Consider the following 23,726-nt stretch of genomic DNA (forward strand, 5'->3'; position numbering starts at 1 on the left):
CGATGAAATTTACCGAGCGAACGACTCGGAATGAGAGCCTTAATTTTTACAAAAGTAGGTGGAAATGTTCATTTTCACCTACTTTCGTAGAAATTAAGGGGGACATGTACTAAGCAGTGATAAAAGTGAAGTAGTGAGCCAGTGGAGTAGTTGCCCATGGCAACCAATCAGCTGCTCTCTATACTTTTAAAGTATGCAAATTTTAAATGTTACGTCAATGCTGATTGGTTGCCACGGGCATCTTCTCCACTGGCTCACTACCTCCACTTTTATCACTGCTTAGTACATCTCCCCCTAAGTGATGATGAATGTGACCCTAAGTCTGCCTCATAATAGTGCTTAAAAAGATGACATTTTGTTGCTGTACATGACAGATATGGAGAAAAATGGGAAATTATATGTTTTAAATATTTAATAAGGAGGACCTCACACATTGGTACATTTAATGGACAGACAATATCATATTTAATGTATCCATATATTTCCATCACAGCTCATGATTACTTGTGTCAGGAATTTATGAGGTATTTACTTGCTGCAAAAACTTTTTAAAGTATTTAGTTTACTTCATAAATGTCTTAAGAACTTTTGCTGCATGATAAGGTGTATTGGAAAATTAATTGGATCACTAGAGGATTGTAGAGCAATTAGTACTCATTGGGGTCTCCTCTCTCTGCCTATATAACTGTAACTGGTTTACACTCAGACACAGAAATCTACCTCTGTGCTGACCTGAGCTCTACTGCGTTGTACCTACAGCAGCAGGTAAGTGAGTATTTTCCCTTCTAGCACAACTAATTCAAAAGGCTTTCACACAGGCACAAACTCTGTCACTCTGGACCTCCGTCACACAGCCAGCCTGGCTCCATCTCACGGTCTCTGAACACCAATGGTGGGTCAGTAGAAGGTAATTTTTAGGACACCCCTAACACCCAATGTATTCAAATTGTTATTATGGATTATTACAGATTTATAGCTTAAAATAATGTGTTAAATAACATATTTGCCAGAATTATAAAACTGTTCTTAAAAAATTCTTTAAATGTGTAAAATAAGTATTACTGACACGTTCAACCTTCCCTTGTGAACTAGGGATAAAGTGGATGGAGATAATGGTGGTCATTCCGAGTTGTTCGCTCTGTATTTTTCTTTGCATCGCAGCAATTTTCCGCTAACTGCGCATGCGCAATATCCGCACTGCGACTGCGCCACGTAAATTTGCTATGCACTTAGGTATTTTACGCACGTTTTTTTCTTCGTTCTGGTGACCGTAATGTGATTGACAGGAAGTGGGTGTTTCTGGGCGGAAACTGGCCGTTTTATGGGAGTGTGCGAAAAAACGCAACCGTTTCTGGGAAAAACGCGGGAGTGGCCGGAGAAACGGAGGAGTGTCTGGGCGAACGCTGGGTGTGTTTGTGACGTCAAACCAGGAACGACAAGCACTGAACTGATCGCAGATGCCGAGTAAGTCTGGAGCTACTCAGAAACTGCTAAGAAGTGTTTATTCGCAATTTTGAGAATCTTTCGTTCGCAATTTTGATAAGCTAAGATTCACTCCCAGTAGGCGGCGGCTTAGCGTGTGCAATGCTGCTAAAAGCAGCTTGCGAGCGAACAACTCGGAATGAGGGCCAAAGTACCAGCCAATCGGCACCTAGCTACCATGCTACAGGTTGTGTTTGAAAACTGTCACTTAGGACAGAGGTTCCCAAACTGTGCGCCGTGGCTCCCTGGGGTGCCTCGGGACACTTGCAGGGGTGCCCTGGGTTGGTGGTCCAGGACCAATTCAAATTATTCATGGTCAATATAATAGGCAAAACCAGTGCTGGTGGCTGCCAGTCATAAAATATGTGGCCAAACACAAGCAAATCTTGTCCCTCCCCACACAACTGACCCTAAGGATGACATATAACGCGATCTACTTAATGTAATATTTCTTTCTAAATTTCTCAATAAGAAATTTCTGGCCATGGGGTGCCGTGAAAGAAATTCTGATATTCTAGGGCGCCGTGATTCAAAAAAGTTTGGAATCCACTGACTTAGGAGATGATTGGCTGCCACTTTATCTCTGTCCAGTTTATCTCCGTCCGAGGCTTAGTAAATAGACACCTAAGTCTGTCTCACTTTAATATAGGGCAGAAAACAGAACTGCTTGAATATTAAATTGTCCATTGTTTTATGGTAATCCTTTGTCGTTGTTTCGAATGAGAAAATTCTTAGTATTAGGCAGCAATGACACACTGAGAAATAGAGTTTATATGATTAACTTTGTGAAGAAAATAAATCACACTCTACATGTTTAATGGAGGACGCACATTTCATGATAGCGCTTATGGGGGTTATTCAGAATTGTTAGCAAACCTAAAAAGTTAGCAATTGGGCAAAACCATGGGGGTCATTCCGAGTTGTTCACTCTGTATTTTTTTCCGCATCGCAGCGATTTTCCGCTTATTGTGCATGTGCAATGTCCGCACTGCGACTGCGCCAAGTAAATTTGCTATGCAGGTAGGAATTTTACTCACGGTTTTTTCATCATTCTGGTGATCGTAATGTGATTGACAGGAAGTGGGTGTTTCTGGGCGGAAACTGGCCGTTTTATGGGTGTGTGTGAAAAAACGCTACCGTTTCTGGGAAAAACGCGGGAGTGGCCGGAGAAACGGAGGAGTGTCTGGGCGAACGCTGGGTGTGTTTGTGACGTCAAACCAGGAACGACAAGCACTGAACTGATCGCAGATGCCGAGTAAGTCTGGAGCTACTCAGAAACTGCTAAGAGGTGTGTAATCGCAATATTGCGAATACGTCGTTCGCAATTTTAAGAAGCTAAGATCCACTCCCAGTAGGCGGCGGCTTAGCGTGAGTAAATCTGCTAAAAGCAGCTTGCGAGCGAACAACTCGGAATGAGGGCCCATGTGCACAGCAGGTGGGGCATATGTAACATATGCAGAGTGAGTTAGATTTGGGTGGGTTATTTTGTTTCTGTGCGGGTAAGTACTGGCTGCCTTATTTTTACACTGCAATTTAGATTTCAGTTTGAACGCACCTCACCCAAATCTATCTATCTCTGCACATGTTACATCTGCCCCACCTGCAGTGCACATGATTTTGCCCACTAAATTTGCATTTTTTGGTTTGCTAACAACTCTGAATAACCCCCTATATGCAAAGCCAGCTATAACCAATGTGATGTCCTAGGCAAGATTTTGGTTGGTGCCCCCTAGCACCACAGCTAGTTCCACCTCTGACCCTGCACCCCTTTTCCAGCACCATCACCATAATGCACTTTACACAATATGCCGCATCTTATTAATGCCCTTATACACATACTGACACACCTAATGCCCCTTACACATACGCCGAACACTATTGCACAATCAGCCCACTCGCACACATCACTCACTCGGCTGCTAACTAGAGATATGCACCGGAAATTTTTCGGGTTTTGTGTTTTGGTTTTGGATTCGGTTCCGCGGCTGTGTTTTGGATTCGGACACGTTTTGGCAAAACCTCCCTGAAATATTTTTGTCGGATTCGGGTGTGTTTTGGATTCGTTTTTTACAAAAAAACGTCAAAAAAAGCTTTAATCATATAATTTGGGGGTGATTTTGATCCAATAGTATTATTAACCTCAATAACCATAATTTACACTCATTTCCAGTCTATTCTGAACACCTCACACCTCACAATATTATTTTTAGTCCTAAAATTTGCACCGAGGTCGCTGGATGGCTAAGCTAAGCTACACAAGTGGCCGACACAAACACCTGGCCCATCTAGGAGTGGCACTGCAGTGTCAGACAGGATGGCCCTTCAAAAAAATTGTCCCCAAACAGCACATGATGCAGAGAAAAAAAGAGGCGCAATGAGGTAGCTGTGTGACTAAGCTAAGCGACCCAAGTGGCCGACATAAACACCTGGCCCATCTAGGAGTGTCAATGCAGTTTTCTAGCGAGACGATGAGTGCTTCCATCCTCATGTGAAGCTGAACCACTAGCCATGAACATAGGCCAGGGCCTCAGCTGTTCTTTGCCACTCCGTGTCGTAAATGGCATATTGGCAAGTTTACGCTTCTCATCAGACGCTTTCAATTTTGGTTTTTGAGTCATTTTACTGAACTTTTGTTTTTTGGATTTTACATGCTCTCTACTATGACATAGGGCATCGGCCTTGGCAGACGACGTTGATGGCATTTCATCGTCTCGGCCATGACTAGTGGCAGCAGCTTCAGCACGAGGTGGAAGTGGATCTTGATCAATGTATACTGGTGGTCACTGGTCAGTAAAACTCTGCACTGTACTCACCCTATATAATACAGCTGCTCCCCAGTCCCCACAATAAAGCAGTGTGAGCACAGATATATGCAGCACACTGAGAACAGATATGGAGTGTTTTTAAGGCAGAGAACGTATACTGGTGGTCACTGTCAGCAAAACTCTGCACTGTACTCCTCCTGCATAATACAGCTGGTCCCCAGTCCCCACAATTAAGCAATAAGCACAAACGGAGAGGACGCCAGCCACGTCCTCTCCCTAATATTTCCAATGCATGAATGAAAATGGCGATGACGCGTGGCTCCTTATATAGAATCCGAACCTTGCGAGAATCTGACAGCGGGATGATGACGTTCGTGCGCGCTCGGACTAACCGAGCCATACGGGCGAATCCGAGTATGCCTCGGACCCGTGTAAAATGGGTGAAGTTCGGGGGGGGTTCGGTTTCCGAGGAACCAAACATGCTCATCACTACTGCTAACACTGTGACCTCTGCTTGGATACAGATGTGTACATCTTACCTCAATACGCCATGCAGCAGGAGATGTCTGGCGTGAAGTCAGCTGGCAGTTCCCGGCCAGCTCTGATAATGTTGTGCATTGCTATATGACTATATGACTAGCATGCACAAGCAGCTTGTGCTGATTAAAATGATATGCAGCATGCCTATATTCTGTGTGTGATTGGGGATGTATCTGCATACGAAATGCAATGTTACAGTGATTTCCAGGAATACACTGTAACATAGCATTTCGGCTGCAGATACAGCTGCAGTCACATACAGAATATATGCATGCCACATACCATTTTACTCAGCAGAAGCTGCTTGTGCCCCATGGCATTCCAAATTACCTAGACATTTGCCTAGTTTGCATATGCCTAGGGCGGGCTCTACCTATTTGTATTTTTATTATGCCATAGTGCTTTACTATGCAAATCCCTATAAAAAATGTATGCAAGTTTAACATATTTGTTCCTGATATATATATATATTTAATTTATCCACCAATCTATGACAAGGATTGTTCTACGTCCAATATAAATTGACTTTTTTATCTTGAAAATAATCATGTAATATGTGTATGGTCTGCCAACAGATTATGTCTGAGCATAACTACACCATAGGCCGAGACTTCTTCCTCATTGGGTTCCAGGATCTTCAGGACTACAAGATAATACTCTTCATATGTATCCTTACAATGTACATTATGACAGTAGGTGGAAACCTTCTCATTGTCCTTTTGGTGTCCACCAGTCACCTGGCCCAGTCCCCCATGTACTTCTTCCTCTGCCACCTCTCTGTATGTGACTTTCTGTTCTCTACCAATATTGTCCCTAAGATGATGCAAGTTACCCTGTCAGGAGGTAGCTCCATCTCGTTTTCTGGATGTATCACCCAGTTCTATGTATTTGGTTCCTGCACTGCCGCAGAATGCTTTCTCCTCACCGTCATGTCCTTTGACCGATTTTTAGCCATTTGCGTTCCATTGCGTTATACCTCCGTTATGGATCCTAAACTTCGTCTTCATCTGGTAACATGGTCATGGTTACTCGGATTCCTCTTTGTGCTGATCACCATCTTCCTGATCTGCTGGCTACAATTCTGCAATGATATGAATATAGACCATTTCTATTGTGACTTCCTCCCGATGCTGGAACTTTCCTGCTCAGACACAACCCCTGTTGTGTTAGAAATATTCTTCTTTGCAAATGTCATAGTCCTCTTCCCATTTCTATCTGTTGTAGGCAGCTATATCTCCATCTTCATTGCCATCATGGGGATCTCATCCATCACCGGCAGACGGAAGACCTTTTCCACCTGTAGCTCTCACCTGACCATTGTATGTTCCTACTATGGATCTCTCCTCAGTATTTATCTCATTCCATCTGGAGGACACTCAAATAATATTAATAAGACTTTGTCTCTTTTGTACACTTTGGGAACCCCATTGTTAAATCCTGTTATATATTGCCTCAGGAATGAAGAAATACGTAAGCAGTTTTACAAATTGTTCTAGAAGACATCTATTAAAAAGTTTAGATACATGTACAATAGTGCAATGAGTGTGTTCGGAACATAGATCTGTGCATATACTCTATATGTATATGGAATGTGAAATTAGCAGTCCTCATCCCTCCATCTCATGTGTTGTTGTCCCTGACCATCTCCTGTCCCATTGCCCCATATCTTCTTAGGTCCTCTTGCACTTCGCCATTTCATGTCAAATTATTCCTGGCCCAAGAATAATTTGTCTCATTGGTCCCTGGCCTTTTATGTACTATAGTATTTACCTTTGTCCTTCATGTCCTATTGCACCATGGCCCTCTCCTGTCTCATTGCCCCTGGCCCTTTCATGCGCCATTGCCCATGACTTTCTCATGTCCCATTCCCTCTGGCCCTCTTCTGGCCAGATACATTATTTTGTAGGTCATTTATGAGGAATTGACATGTTATTCTATTACTTTCCAGGGATACTTTATTCAGGAGTTTCACAAACATTTATTAACTGAAGGATTCCTTTGATCAATCCTAATTTCCAAACCTCAATAATATAGCTTTGTCCCGAATCACAGCAATACTGTCCCGATGTCCTCTAATTTATAACCAGGTCAGTTATGTTGTAAGAGTCAGCTTTCATAAACACATCTTGCCACAATCTTTGCCATTCCTGTTGAGGTGGTTTCAATCGAGTCTCTGGTACCCGGGCGGTTGGCAGGATTGTTCAGATAATACTAGGTTGTTGCTGTGTCTCACATGTCCATGCAATCTGATATTATGTCATCACTGGTGCCTTCCATGCTTCAACCACAATATTTACCCGGCAAACATTTACCATCGGTCTTGACCCTGACCTTGGTTTCCAATAAACTCCTTCCCCTGACCTCCAAGAGCCCCTGCCTGTGCTTCCTGAAATCTGGCGTACAAGTGAACCAAATCTCTGGCATTGACCCTTACTATGCTTCATAACTTTTTGGCCTCAGAGCATAATTAATCTTTTGCCATTAAACGTGACTGTGCATATCGAAAAAACTTGTGCATGAAATGCGATCGCTGTTACAGGGGATTTGGTGTTCTCCAGTCACAATTGTTCATTAGGAAAAGCAAGAATAACGCAAATAATTTGTCAATCTTATTATACCCCCTGCCCCCAACCAGAAACCAAGACACTATCAGTCACCATCCTGTAAGCGTCACCTGCCTTATGGCTAATTTGTGCCAAGTGTGGGCTGCTATGGCTGCGGCTGCCCCCACTTGACCTCAGTCTTCAGACAAGTTTGCTGGCTCTGCACCCAGTGAAGGCTCCCCTCCTAGAAGCCTGACCACAGCTAAGATGATCTTCCATCTCAGTTGGAGTTTACCTGGCTACTTTGGTTATATCCCTGGACTACTAATGCAGGAGCCTCCGGTCACTACCTGCATTAGTAGTCCAGAGATAGAACCAAAGAACTGTCTGGAGCAGGATTGAGAGCTGTGCCATCTCAGCCTGCTGTTGTCAGCTGAGTCACTTTACTCACCCACTTGAGCGGTGAGATGCCATTGTAACGACATGGAAACATTGACAGCGGAACTGCAACTCATCCCCCTCACGAACTGATCTTACCCAGGACTCATGGAAGTATGTAGGGACCCCTTTGGGCTGAGAATAAGAACCTGTGAGTCTGGAAGTCCCGTAAGTGCTGCATTTAACCACACTGAGGGGTCGATCCAATTAGCCGCCAAGTGGGCAATGTGCCGTTGCCGTGGCATTTTAATGCTGGCAACGCCACCTAATCTTGCACCCTTTGCAGGATGAAATCGGCCCCAATTTGCACAAAATTGCTTGGTCCTCTATGGTGTGGCAAGCACTTTTGTTGGAATTCGGTCCACCGTAAAGTGCGCTCGCTGCCGCGATGACTCACACCTGTGAGACCATCACAGCTAATTGGATTGATCCCTTAGCTGCGCTGCAAAGGGACTCATGGGTTATTGAACTGACCCCAATTTTTGTGCACTGTTCCTATTTTGATTTTTTGTGTGGTGGGGGGCGCCTAAGGAAGCTTTCGTCCTGGGCGCCACAAAGTCTAGAACCGGCCCTGCTCCCAGACCCTCACACGTCGCATTACCCCTGGCATTGTCCTGTCTCATTTCCATTACATTGATACTCTTATACGGAATACATATGTTTGACCGGCAGACGGAATGCCGGGTGTCACTATACTGACAGTGGCATCCCTTCTGTCGGAATCCTGGCAGCTGGCTATCGGGTTTCTGGCGTTGGTCTCCTGTTTGCCGGGACTCCGACAACCGGTATATTAACGGCATCCCCTCTCAGGTGTGGCTATCACGTATTTATATAACTGTATTGCCCCTTCTACACCCGACAGATGTTTGTTCATAGCCATTATTTCTTGACAACATAATGGTGGTCATTCCGATTTGTCCAATCGCTAGCTGTTTTTAGCAGCATTGCAAACGCTAAGCCGCCGCCCTTTGGGAGTGTATCTTAGCTTAGCAGAATTGCTAACGAAAGGTTAGCAGTTCTGCTACTAAATATTTCTCTGCAGTTTCTGAGTAGCTCCAGACCTACTCCTAGATTGCGATCACTGCAGACTGTTTGGTTCCTGGTTTGACGTCACAAACACGCCCTGCGTTCTGACAGCCACTCCCCCATTTCCCCAGCCACTACTGCCTTTTCGGCTTGCACGCCTTGGTTTTTAGCACACTCCCGGAAAACGCTCAGATTCCGCCCATAGACACCCACTTCCTGTCAATCACACTACGAACACTCTTAGCGATGGAAAAACGTTGCTCGAGCTTGTGTAAATCTACTAAGTTTTGTGTGAAAATACTTAGCGCATGCGTGCTGCGTACCATGCGCATGCGCATTTTTGTCGTTTTTTCACTTAATCAGTGCACTGCGATAATCGGCAGCGAGTGAACAACTCGGAATGACCACCCATATCTTTTGATGTCATTGCTGAACTTTTTTTTTTTTCCTCTGATGATTAATAGGTCCCCAAGTTTCTAGGAGCTGTATTGCCTTTTGTTGCTGGAATCTTTCACTTTGTATTTTCCTCTTTTTAGATAACTTTAGGCCATATTTTGGGGTCATAATAACAAATGTAAGACCCCTAATGCAATTCTCATTTCTCAAAGTCTGACCCACTGCCCTCCTCTCCAATCTCCTGCCCTCCTCTCCCATTTCCTCTCAATCCACAAAATAACAAAAGTTGTTCCTTCACTCCACCCAACTCCTCTCATCCTTCAGTTCCTCGCACATGCAACATCCTGCCCTACAAGGACTAATCTAGTCACCAAAGTAGACATTGTGTTGTCTTATCCTTTCAGATAAGGTTCATTTGGAGGAAATTATTACAGAAGTAGAATTTCCATGATATGTCTTCGGCTCTCTTCATGCTAAGGAGAAGGGTGTTGATTGAACCACCATCCAAGATAAAACACTTCATAGACACCACTTCTAAACAGGACATGATTTTACAATTGTAGATATATAAACGTCATTAGTCGACCAATAATACATACTTAAGGAACAGTGGGCGTGGCCTCACAACTTTCTATTATTTTATTAAACTATAAATATATACATTATTACACTCCCCCTCTACACACACACTATTATCAGCCATGCAGATAATGCTCACAGTAGTGCTCCTTACACACATTGCCCACAGTAATGCCCTTATACACAATGCCCACAGTAGTGCCAGCTACACATAATGCCCCCAGTATAGTGCCAAGTACACATAATACCCCTAGTATAGTGCCAGGTAAATGGGGGTGTTGTCTCACAAAGGTATATGTACAAGGAGAAAAAGTATGACTCTTGTTTGGGCGCACTCTTATTAAATTAAATTTAAATAATGGTCAGTAAATGATGAGCCTGAAACTAAATAATGTCGTCTTTAGCTTGTACTCTTTTCCTCACATGAGAACTCAAAACAAGATAAATTTAACATGAGTGGCCATGATTATAAGGTACGGGAAATATGTCTGGAAGAAAAGAATTTTGTGTTTCAAAATAATGTGTGAAATGTTCAGATCTTAATTATGCCTGGATAATTGCATATCGGAAAGGTAGCTACATCTCAAGCTGCCTCCGTCTGCCAAAGATCTGTACAAACTTAGTTTGTATTAATGCGGCCCTAACTAGGGTTAAATTCGTGAGTGGGAGAACCCACACACTGTTTAACAATTCTAATGGTTTGCCACTATCATTGATAAGTAAATCGTAACAATTGGAAATTGAAGGAGTAGTAGGATTAAGTATAAGTAGTGATACTGCTGTTGGCGTTATTACCATAGGGAAATCTTCCTACTTCACCGGGTATTCCCTAGCAGTCACCTGTCTAGGTACTGACCCAGCCCACCTCTGTTTAGCTTCCAAGATCTGACGAGATTGGGCGTGAACGTAGGGGTATGGTCGTAGAGAGAACTTGCCCTACATCACCAATGAGAGTGCACCGAAACGGAAGGATTGATTCCTTCTCGGGAGAGAAAAATATTAATAAGACTGTAGTATAGAATTGGGTAGGTATCGGTAGACAGATAAGTGTGAATCTGCTGTCCCCGTTAGACTGGCGAGACGTGTACCTGAGGGGACACGTCCGCCAGAATCGTGGATGAGAGTTCACAGAAGGAAGAAAAGTAGGAACGTGGTAAAAGAATTAAGGAAGTATTGTGAGGACAGTTGATTAGATGCTCTGGGTCTCCTTTCGGTCACCTGTATTGTTTCAATATAGTGAGTCTTAGTGACGGTAAAAGGTATCATGCAGGTACCACAGAAAAGGAGGAAAAAACGATGAATGTAATCGTGATGACCATACACAGACCAACAAATTCATATAATTGGTACCAAATCTGCTTAATACGGGGTTATGTATGTTTAACACATCCTTTTAAAAACCCGAAAACTGGTATGATCACCTGAAAAAAATCTAGATGGTCACTTATGACAGTGGCAAAGTATATTACTGTTAGTAACGGTTATTGCTTGTATTTACACAAGATAGTGAGTGAGACTGATGAATTGTCACCAATCAAAACAATCCCCTTGGTGACAAGTCCTCAAAGGGACAAACACATAGAATATGCCTTTGAAGCGCTGCCTGAGGCAGGCTACTTGCAGAATCAAACAAAATCAATCCCTGTGATCTTGAACATATGCAGAGATATGGTTGCTTTATATGCATAAACACAAGAATTGAGCAGAGGATCAAACAAAATCAAACCCTGTGATCATAAATATATACAGGGATATTATTATTGCTTAATATGCATAAATAAAAGAATTAAGCGGATATGCTGTGCTCATTCTCTAGGAGCATAAACTATGTAAATAGCAACAATGTTTTCTGAGACACACAATGTAATTGGCTGAGGCGTAAGGGTTTGAGCCAGTTAAGACAGAAATTTTTTAATAGATTTAACTTCTTCAGCCAGTGAACAGGCAGTGTGCCCGAAGAAAGAAAGAGCGGGGTCACCAATTGTCCACCCCTATCACAAGGTTATGTCACCAGGTTACATCACAAATTGTTTGCATGGGAGAGTGCATGTACATGAAACACAGTCTACCTTGAAAATATTGAACTAAGGCAGAAATGCTTAATCAAAAAAGGGCAGAGAATATCACCCAGAAAAAATCGATATGTCCTGTGACTTTAAATCAGCCAACAGGCGGTGTGCCCGCTAAGAAAGCGGGGAACAAACTAATTAAATACGCACCCCTATCATAGGGTTCTATAGCAGTTAACATTCATGTGGGAAAATATCCACATGAAATACAGCTGGACAATGTTAGGCTACTCCATTCAGGTAGTGCATTAAATATCACCCATTCTAGTGTCAGACAGACAAAATGCCCACAATGAGATAAGTAAGGTATTAAATATCACCCATTCAGATGTCAGACAGGAGAGGTGCCCACTAGAAAAACGCGTTTCACCCGGTCTCGGGCTTGTTCACTTTCATTCTGAGCAGAATACGATACTGAAGGCCACTGCTGTGCCTACCTCTGTGTCGTCATTAAGTATACTATCCATCTACATTCTATACCTGTGGTGCATTTTAGTTTTGCAGTTTACCGACACAGCGACCACCAGTATACTATATATAGCAGTACTATACGGAAGGCCACTGCTGTGCCTACCCCTGTGTCGTCATTAAGTATGCTATCCATCTACATTCTATACCTGTGGTGCATTTTAGTTTTGCAGTTTGCCGATACAGTGTCCACCAGTATACTATATATAGCAGTACAATACGGAAGGCCACTGCTGTGCCTACCTCTGTGTCGTCATAAAGTATACTATCCATCTACATTCTATACCTGTGGTGCATTTTAGTTTTGCAGTTTGCCGACACAGTGACCACCAGTATACTATATATAGCAGTACAATACGGAAGGCCACTGCTGTGCCTACCTCTGTGTCGTCATTAAGTATACTATCCATCTACATTCTATACCTGTGGTGCATTTTAGTTTTGCAGTTTGCCGACACAGTGTCCACCAGTATACTATATATAGCAGTACGATACGGAAGGCCACTGCTGTGCCTACCTCTGTGTCGTCATTAAGTATGCTATCCATCTACATTCTATACCTGTGGTGCATTTTAGTTTTGCAGTTTGCCGACACAGTGTCCACCAGTATACTATATATAGCAGTACGATACGGAAGGCCACTGCTGTGCCTACCTCTGTGTCATCATAAAGTATACTATCCATCTACATTCTATACCTGTGGTGCATTTTAGTTTTGCAGTTTGCCGACACAGTGACCACCAGTATACTATATATAGCAGTACAATACGGAAGGCCACTGCTGTGCCTACCTCTGTGTCGTCATTAAGTATACTATCCATCTACATTCTATACCTGTGGTGCATTTTAGTTTTGCAGTTTGCCGACACAGTGTCCACCAGTATACTATATATAGCAGTACGATACGGAAGGCCACTGCTGTGCCTACCTCTGTGTCGTCATTAAGTATGCTATCCATCTACATTCTATACCTGTGGTGCATTTTAGTTTTGCAGTTTGCCGACACAGTGTCCACCAGTATACTATATATAGCAGTACGATACGGAAGGCCACTGCTGTGCCTACCTCTGTGTCATCATTAAGTATACTATCCATCTACATTCTATACCTGTGGTGCATTTTAGTTGTGCGCAGTATATATAGTAGTAGGCCATTGCTATTGATACTGGCATATAATTCCACACATTAAAAAATGGAGAACAAAAATGTGGAGGGTAAAATAGGGAAAGATCAAGATCCACTTCCACCTCGTGCTGAAGCTGCTGCCACTAGTCATGGCCGAGACGATGAAATGCCATCAACGTCGTCTGCCAAGGCCAATGTCCAATGTCATAGTAGAGAGCATGTAAAATCCAAAAAACAAAAGTTCAGTAAAATGACCCAAAAATCTAAATTGAAAGCGCCTGATGAGAAGCGTAAACTTGCCAATATGCCATTTACGACACGGAGTGGCAAGGAACGGCTGAGGCCCTGGCCTATGTTCATGGCTAGTGGTTCAGCTTCACATGAGGATGGAAGCACTCATCGTCTCGCTAGAAAACTGCAGTGCCACTCCTAGATGGGTCAGGTGTTTGTGTCGGCCACTTGTGTCGCTTAGCTTAGTCACACAGCGACCTTTGTGCGCCTCTTTTTTTCTTTGCATCATGTGCTGTTTGGGGACAATTTTTTTGAAGTGCCATCCTGCCTGACCCTGTCGCTGAAATGATGGGTTGGTTAAAGTATGCATGTCCTGTTTATACAACATAAGGGTGGGTGGGAGGGCCCAAGGACAATTCCATCTTGCACCTCTTTTTTCTTTCATTTTTCTTTGCGTCATGTGCTGTTTGGGGAGTATTTTTTGGAAGGGCCATCCTGCGTGACACTGCAGTGCCACTCCTAGATGGGCCAGGTGTTTGTGTCGGCCACTAGGGTCGCTTAGCTTAGCCATTCAGCGACCTCGGTGCAAATTGTAGGACTAAAAATAATATTGTGAGGTGTTCATAATAGACTGGAAAATGGAAATGAGTGGAAATTATGGCAATTGAGGTTAATAATACTATGGGATCAAAATGACCCCCAAATTCTATGATTTAAGCTGTTTTTTAGTTTTTTTTTTAAAAAAACACCCGAATCCAAAACACACCCGAATCCGACAAAAAATGTTCGGTGAGGTTTTGCCAAAACGCGTCCGAATCCAAAACACGGCAGCGGAACCGAACCCAAAACCAAAACACAAAACCCGAAAAATTTCCGGTGCACATCTCTAGTATTTTGTAACTACAATCTGTGACCTTGATCTGGAAGTTCAAGTTTGCAGCTTGTAGAAAAAAGACATTGAAATAAACTCTAACATTAAATTTCTTTATCTACTAATATCTATATATATAAGTGCGAAAGCCCTCACTCACTCACTCACTCACTCACTCACCCACTCACTCACTCACTCACTCACTCATCACTAATTATCTTACTTCCCGATATGTTGGGAAGATGAAATGTAACATCGGTATTCTTCGGGTGGGAAATAGGAAAACTACGTAAATAGGATTCTACTAAACCTCCCCTAAGGGGATGAAAAGGGGATTGGCATAATTATGTCATTGCTGATGCGTGGATTGCATTGCATGAACGATAACGCTCAAACGGACAATCGGGTCAAAATTTGGATTGCACCTCCAGTGTGTAGAATTTAATAAACTACAACAATGGTCCTGTCACTTTTTACCGTATCCGCTACGGGTGCTCCTCGGGTAACACCAAGAACCATGGATTCATATTTACTTACATTAACACATCTCAAATTTACATCTCTACAGATTTACCAAATTATTAACACTCATTTATATTTACAACCATGAAAATCAGAAACTCCCGTGCGACGAATGGGTAGAACAGCTAGCCATTATTCTAATAATTTTGTTGTGAAAAGTACAGTATATCATATTCAAGTTCCCCGTACAGTAACAAATACTATATAACTGAGCCATTCAGTCTTGAGCAAATTCAAACTGACTTGAGCAAGGTTTTGCCATGTTGCATTTTTTTTAAATTCAGCTTAAATTTGATAACTAAATTTTTGTAACTGTAGAACCAAGTCAAAGAGCCAGCTTAGAACATCTTCTAACTCATATTGAGGAAATATCTCTTGTACCATAGTACTAACGGTGAGGAAACACCTGCTATGATCAGGTATTTGTTGACAGTGATAACATAGACATTCATTATGTGTACCCAGATAAAATGTCGACTTAATAAACTGTCGACAAACCATCCCTGGTGGTCTAGAGGTCTCTTACCTTCTCCTAGCAGCTCCAGCTCTGTTTCCAGGTCCAGGTGGTGATGTTACCGTCAATTTTGGGTCAGATTGTGAGGGACTGTCAGTTTTTGAAAGTATTTGCCCAAAATCCCTAACCCTAATCCCTACCCCCAAGTGCCCCAACTCTAACCTTCCCACACAGCCTACCTTTAACCCTCCCGTGACCATGTCGCCATTCCGAGGATTTCGATAGGATGCTGCCGACAGGTAGCAGTTGATTTACCGACGGACACAATACCGACATTCATAATCCCAACAGTCAAAATACAGACACAGTCAAAATACAGACATTTTAAATGTCGACATGTCAAAATGCTGACATGCGTTTTTCAGGAATTTTTGCCCAAAACAGACTTGTTCATACTTTACCATCCCAGTGGACCTGGAAGGGAAATATAATAGTGTGTCAAGCGCACTGAGGCACTGTGCCCAAAGCATGGTGAGGTCGGTGAGACATACGAGGGGACACGGTACACTTACACAGTGTCCATGTCGACCTATGCCACATTGGCACTCAGAAAAACCATAAAATGTATGTTGATACAGTATTTTGACATGTTGGCATTTTCAAATGTCGGTATTCTGACTATGTGGGTATTTTGAACATGTCGACATAATGAATTTCGGTATTTTGACCGTGTCGGTATTTTGACTGTTGGTCAATGGCTGTCAGGATTATGACTGTCGGTATTGTGTCCGTCGGTAAATCATACTGAACCCACTGCCGACAGTTTGACCACTTCTACTGTGTATTTGCAAGGAGGCAAACATTTATTTTTCTGGGCACACTATTTTGCAAATTCAGTATTAAAACATAAAATTTTAATATAAATATCCCTAAAACCTCTCAAGGTGTAGGGTAAGGTACATAAAGTATAATACGAGAATTCATATTGATTCCAAATTTTTTGCACAATTGGTCAAGGTCGGTGAAATATGAGTTCCCTAAAGTTTTATCCTATAGTTAGATATCTTTTGTACATATGAGGATATCAATTCTTTTTAATCATTTTGCGGTACGCTAATATATTCCATACAATGGAGGACTCTGGACCCATCGTGCCTTCAAAAAAAGGGCAAAGTGCCTCTATTTTGAAGAATGTTCTGTGTGCCGTCCTACCATCCTCCCTTTCCCAAATACAGCAGCTTGTCAATCATTCTGCGGATGACAGGGTGCTGCGAGTGACATCACAGGACCCCCAAACATCGCATTTGTACGTAAGCCATCAGGTTTTCTTTACAAATATGAATTAGCCCCAGTATCAGCCAATCATTTTACTTGACTGCATCTTACATATTTCTCAATACAGTTCCACAGTTCAAACACTTAAAGGTCTAAAGAAATTATAACAAGATAAACCATAACACAATAATAAAATGCAATTCAGGTTAATAGTTTACACAAGAGAGTGCGCTGTACAACGCCTAATGGTTAGTAAGGGTAAAGGAAAAGATTAAATAGGGTCTGTCACTGATACCATTAGCACTGCCGAAGATGCGCACATGCTTCAGGGAAAGTGGGTGTGCCCTCACAACAAGGGGCGTGGCATCAAAGGGAATGCCATATCCACTAGACAGTGGGTGACAGGAAAGGTTGATGGGGAGAGGCAGTGGGTGATGGGGAGAGGGTGATGGGTAGAGGCCGTGGGTGATGGGGAGAGATAGTGGGAGATGGAAAGGCAGTCGGTGACAAGAGTGGGTGACAGGGAGAGGCAGTGAATGATGCCAGGGAGAGGCAGAGGATGACAGGGAGTAGGTGATGGGAGAGGCAGTGGGAGACAGGGAGAGAGTGATGGGGAGAAGCATTGGGTGACTCCAGGGAGTGTGCTAGTGGGGGGCACACAGGTAATTACCCTTACCCACTGATATACTACCCCTGCACCCCCACACTACTGTGATTGCGCCTTTCCCAGCTGCTGCCCTGCACTGAGGATGCTGCCCGGCAATAAGGCTGCCCTGCCACGAGAATTGCTACCTGGTACCGGCCCTAAGATGGGTGGGCAGAAGGTACCGGGATAGGACAGGGAGCAGTCACTTTACTTGAGGTCAGAGATGGAGGTCCGGGTGCAGGCGAGGAGCAGCAGGATGCTGTCCACAATCACACTCAGGAGCCGGACAGGGGGAGGATGTACATGCTTTATCTCCATCAACTTTATGTCCTTCCAAGGCTTAGAGAATAGACCTCTATATCCCTTAGACTCTATATACTGTAGGTCTTACAGGTAAACCTGTAGATCTTTGTGAAACTTCAGTAGATGGTAAAAACTGTAATGATAAGATGTTCAGGATGTCTTGGTCTGTGTCTATCTTAATTCCTCCAGTACTTGTTTGAAGGAGGCCACTGGACCAATAAGTCAATTTTACGAAGTACAGATGTAGTCGCACTCAAGCAAGGTGTGGCAAGAGTGCCCGCGACCAGGACGCATGCGTCTAAGTATGTGCACCCATAGGAATACATGGGTGGCATACTAAGTCACACCCGTGCCTCATGTGCCAGTGCAGCCGTGCTGCAATTGCATGAGCGTGGCTACATCTGTAGGCAGATACCATCTTCTTCCACTAACCTTTCTGCTTCATTATTAGATTTTGATTGGTCCATCAGTTCAATTCCTCCACTTTCTCTGCAGGTTTCTTTAAGACCTTTGTGTTCTCTTTGCCTAACTTGCCTAAAACCTCCTGCAGCTCAAGCGTAGCACAAAGTGTACGCCCATAGGCACTGAGGCCATCAAGGTGCACTATATCAGAAATGTCTTATAAAACTGATGGGCGTTCCTGGGCAGTTACTAGGAGAGGGCTTAGCGCATGCATGGAGGTGGTCCATCATATGGCTATGTTATGAGACAGTCGCGGGTGTGTCAGTAAAAGTGTTTGCGTATTTCGATGGTGCGACCCACTGTGAATCTAAACATGCACAAATTGATATTATATAGTGGGCATCTCAGTCCTTGCACTTCCAGACGTACAGATGTGCACCAGGGAAGCGCTGTATAGTGGTATTTGTATAACGTTGTAGGTGGGTGACCATCACAACACCCACCTCTCAATCAGCCCCTGAACATTTTATTGCATGCCAATAAAGGATAGAATACTCTTTTCAATGCAGTAAATGTAAGGCATCTAAATGCATGGCTCCAAGGAAGGAATATTGTGATAGACATGGTAAACAAACGAGACCAAAGACTATATTAATTGTAAGTCTGTGAGAATTTTTATGTTGTTCCTGTAATAAATACTTACATTGGAATGGTCAGTAGAACATGTAAATAGGTAGTTTTGGAATATTTTGATCCAAGGGCAAAATATGTCCTGGTAAATGTAAACTTTTGAGGAGTGTACCCCATATAACAGTTCATGAATGCAACAAGGTGGATCTCAGCATATGGACAAGAACAGTATTTACTAACTTCAGTCCTCGGGGAGGTTTAAAAGTGTATGTTATCCAGGTGTTACTACCTGTGGATCTTTTACAATGTGTGAGTCGTGATAAATACCCAAGTGCTACATCATGAAGTATGGAAAACATATGAAGTTAGGGTGTGATAAATACCCTTGTGCTCCATCATGAAGTATGGAAAACATATGAAGTTAGGGTTTAGTGAAGATTGGAGTTTGGAAATCCTGGGCTAGCAAACATATATAAGTATATCAGAGAAGGTGACATAAATAAGGTATCCTCATATCACTGTGTTTTCTTGTAACAAACTGTGTTTCTATTAATAATTACACAAAAATAAGTTTATCAGTAACTACAAATTGGTGTTTGAAGTGGGATTAATGAAGATGGAAATACAATAGTTTCCAAGCACTCCTATGTAACTGCTGCCTTTCTAACACAAGAAGAACCCAACACTTTTAAATGAAACACATGACAATACAATTATGGTACACTGGTGCTGTAATAATAACAGTCATTGTTCAATGGTGTCATTTTCTGAAGTTCATTTCTTTATAAATTTAAGAACTGTATTCTTGAGGGTGGAAGGCTTTTTTTAATAAAATGTGAATTTACAAAAAAGGTTGATGGTAGACAGAGATTTACTGCAGATCTACATGCATTCTCATCTGTCCACTGCTTTTGGTAGGGATATTGCTGCATATGTGTGAGCTTTGTATAGAATTATTATAAGCTTGTATATAACAGTTTACACATAGCACTTTATATTTATTATCCTTTTAAATAAATGTAATGCACTAGGACAGGGTCTGGCCTTTGTTTTTATTTCCTTGTCTCTGAGGCTATAAGGAAAATATATATTTATATCAAAATAAAAAATATGAATAAGACATATTTCACATCTTACTCAAAATAACCTCAGATGTGCTGTTTTGTAACTATTTGTGTATTTAATCTTAATGGCATCTGGTTCAAGGAAAAGGGTTTTGAATTCAGAAAGACCAGGACTTCAGAAAACTATATTGTTGAAGTATTATTTTTATTGTTATAGTTACAGTGCCAGTGTTACATCCCTACATTGTCATATAAGTGGGTACAAGCTGGGTACTGTCCTTGAGCACTTTAATGATCAAAGATGAAACTTGGAAATGTTTTGGATATCTTTATGACAACCTTTCAGCAGGTGGTCACCAGCCAGTGTTGGCCATATGACTCTTGTATGATAAAGATTGCATTTCTACTGATAAGGAAGACCCAATCATTCTACCAAAGACTAAAAAAAGTGATTTCAGCCATTAGTGACCATTTCACCATTGAGCCAGAGACTTTACAGCAGTGTTTTTGGTCAGAGTGTTATTGACCATGATGATATACATCTGGTTGTGGTGCAAAAACTTACAGACTCCACAGTCAAACTGTTCCACCAAGAGAGTTCCATACAGCCATCTAGGTACTTGAATCCATAATCTACGATAGATTTACCTGTTTTCTTGGCTCGCAGAATCCGTCTTGAGGGACTGAGAATTTGGTATTGGCTAATTACTCCAGCAGATGGAGTTTGACCATTGACATTCCTGACCAACTTAGATATTCTTAGAAAAAAAGTGTTTTGGGAACCGCACAAGTCCTCAATCTGATAAATAGTAGCCTCTGAAAAACTGAATTATCCCTGAATTGCTTCTAGATATAGCAACTAGGGGTATATGGATAGTCAATCCTAGTCCCAAATAATTGTTGCTTTCAGTGGTGCTCCCAAGAGTCAATTTTAAGCAGTCGAGAAAAAAACAAAACAAAGAAGTGTTGGAAAGTAGACTCTTTTTTGGGAGCACTCTAATTCAGAGGGTGGCAATGTAATTTATTAATACTGATAAAACCATTTTTATTAGGTTACACATTAAAATTTTAAGGAGTATCTGCGTGAAAAATTAGAAGCTTTGCGAAAATATAGAACAGATTACAAATAGTACGTGATATCCATATCACAATGTATCAGTTGCCGGAGATTAATGGCTGTGGTAACAGAGTTCATTAATCATTACACATACAGACTCATGTAATGTATGACCATCATTTGTTCAGCAGATATCCATTGTGGATTACAATAAATGCAGAGAATTAAATCATAGGTCATATGAGAGTCGGGTACCCAGTAGTATATATATAGGTGGGTGACACTGTAGAGGGGAGTCAATTTCTTGCAGTACCAGGGTGTTCAGAGGTCTCCCATCCTAGTACTAGGGCCTTTCACTGCTTAGCTTCCAAGGTCAGAAGAGATTGGACATCTCCAGTGATGTATGACCGCAAATATTGTACTCTCCCTCTTGGATCACCTAAATGCGTGCAGCCACCTGGTTTAGTCACCCTTTGACATGGCAGTCACAAATAAGATATAAACATGAGTGACGGCCTGTTTTGTAGAGAAAAGGTACACAGCATCCACAATTGGGGCTTGCCTTTTCACTGATGCAAACCAATTTTTTGGAGTTCCAAATGCCCAATATTTTGGGTGCGGATGACACTATAGGGGAATCAATTTGTTGCAGTACCTGGGTGTTCAAAGGTGGTCACCCATCCTCTTACTAGCCCGCCCTTTCACTGCTTAGCTTCCAAGGTCAGAAGAGATTGGGCATTTCCAGTGATGTATGACTGCAAATATTGTACTCACCCTCCTGAGTCATCCAGGTTTATAAATTGTGATTGCCGAAGATAGCGATTTTTATATACATATGGTACAATGGTCGAAAAATTAAATGAGATAATGTGTAGCCACCTGGCTTAATCACCCTGTAACATATCAACCACAGATAACAATATACACATGAGTGAAGGCCTATTATGTGGGTAAAATTCCTGGACACCACACAATGTCCACAATTAGGACTTGCCTATCACTCCTGAAAACGCCCAAAGGACACCAGAACGGCCAGACCAAAATCAGTCACTATATAAGTGCAGGATATAATTATGCTGCACAGCAATGAGTTTTCTAAATGATCAATTATAGTACACCCTTATGCACTAAACCAGACAATAGCTGTAAGGTGCCTGATGCCTAGAACCTCTAATGAGTACCTGCGTAAATATAGGAAAGCAGGCTGGAACTAGGTGCTTGTAGATAATTTGCACAATTGTTGATTTGCTTGAGCCTAATGAGTTCTAAGTTCTGAGCATTTGCTGAAATTTGCCATTATTGGAATTTAAATTTCAGAGGAGAAACACAGTACCTGTAGAATTGATATCAGCTTGCTATTGATGTTTATAGCCAGTATGGATAATCCCAATTATATACCTTAGTAGATAAAGACAACCTTTCTGTCAAACTTGACAGGTTGTAACACCCCTTTTTCCTAGGCTCCACCCCCTTTAATATTAAATGATAGTGTTTTATATCGCTTTAATATAAAATGTTATATTAAATTTTATATAAATTTATAGTGTTCGATATTAAACCGTATTAAAAATTGTCGCGTAACACCAGTCAAAGAGTGTCACGCAACACCAGGTGCAGAATGCGCAATAAAGATCACAAGCCAGTTTGTGATGAAAAAATTCACTATTTTGACTAGTCTGTACACTTTGTTATAGTTCACATATTCCAACAATTTAAACATCACGCTTGGTACACATGGCGCAGTTTTAAAAGTCATAATGACTAATGACCATGTTCATTTTCTTAGATGTACGGAAGCAACACACATGGCACTAATTTAAAAACATATTGCTTTTAATGGCCATGAGTGATAAATGATGACAGCACATTTAAAAAAAAATTAAAAAAAATAAGCAGTTATCTCTGTAGAAGAACAGTTGCGCCACCTACAGGTTTATGTGTTGACTCAAATCGGATTTTCCGTATTTTGGATTAATTAGATATCATAATGAGATATCATGGTAATGAGTCCTAAATCTAAGCACAGAATGCATTTATGTCACATGTACACATTATACACACATGGATATTTATGGAATCATAAAATAATTTGTATTCATGTACATTAGTTCATAAGTACTTCTGTATAATGCTTTTTATGAATTATTTTTGTTATTAAATAATTTTATTCTAAATTGGGAGGACAGCCATTCAATCTATACAAGCACTTCAAACACATACCAAATACTTATATATATGCATATATAAGTATTTGGTATGTGCTTGAAGAGCTGAGTATGGCATGTACGGTACCGCTAACAGATTATATCTTTATTGTAACTGAAAAGCATGATTACATTTACTAATGTATAAACCAAAGATTATATGTTTAAAAACCCATTTTCCGTATTTTGGCTTAATTAGATATCATAATGAGATATCATGGTGATGAGTCCTAAATCTAAGCACAGAATGCATTTATGTTACATGTACACATTATACACACATGAATATTTATGGAATCATAAAATAATTTGTATTCATGTACATTAGTTCATAAGTACTTCTGTATAATGCTTTTTATGAATTATTTTTGTTATTAAATAATTTTATTCTAAATTGGGAGGACAGCCATTCAATCTATACAAGCACTTCAAACACATACCAAATACTTATATATATGCATATATAAGTATTTGGTATGTGCTTGAATTGCTGAGTATGGCATGTAAGGTACCACTAACAGATTATATCTTTATTGTAACTGAAAAGCATGATTACATTTACTAATGTATAAACCAAAGATTATATGTTTAAAAACCCCGCCCCAGCATCTTGGAAATGTGGGACGGCATACCACA

At 41.5% G+C, this 23,726-nt stretch overlaps 1 protein-coding gene and 1 pseudogene across 1 annotated transcript; one reads left to right on the forward strand and one right to left on the reverse strand.

The window, feature by feature from the left end:
* Nucleotides 1-5,365: 5,365 nt before the first annotated feature.
* On the forward strand, nucleotides 5,366-6,283 carry LOC134934138 (olfactory receptor 11A1-like). Its single transcript, XM_063929638.1, has one exon. It carries the CDS (start codon nucleotides 5,366-5,368, stop codon nucleotides 6,281-6,283), a length of 918 nt encoding a protein of 305 aa, XP_063785708.1.
* A 15,246-nt stretch (nucleotides 6,284-21,529) lies between these two features.
* Nucleotides 21,530-21,649, reverse strand: LOC134937769 (5S ribosomal RNA; annotated as a pseudogene).
* Between the last annotated feature and the right edge of the window lie 2,077 nt (nucleotides 21,650-23,726).

Source organism: Pseudophryne corroboree, chromosome 6 (assembly GCF_028390025.1).
Source record: "Pseudophryne corroboree isolate aPseCor3 chromosome 6, aPseCor3.hap2, whole genome shotgun sequence".
NCBI lineage: Eukaryota > Metazoa > Chordata > Amphibia > Anura > Myobatrachidae > Pseudophryne > Pseudophryne corroboree.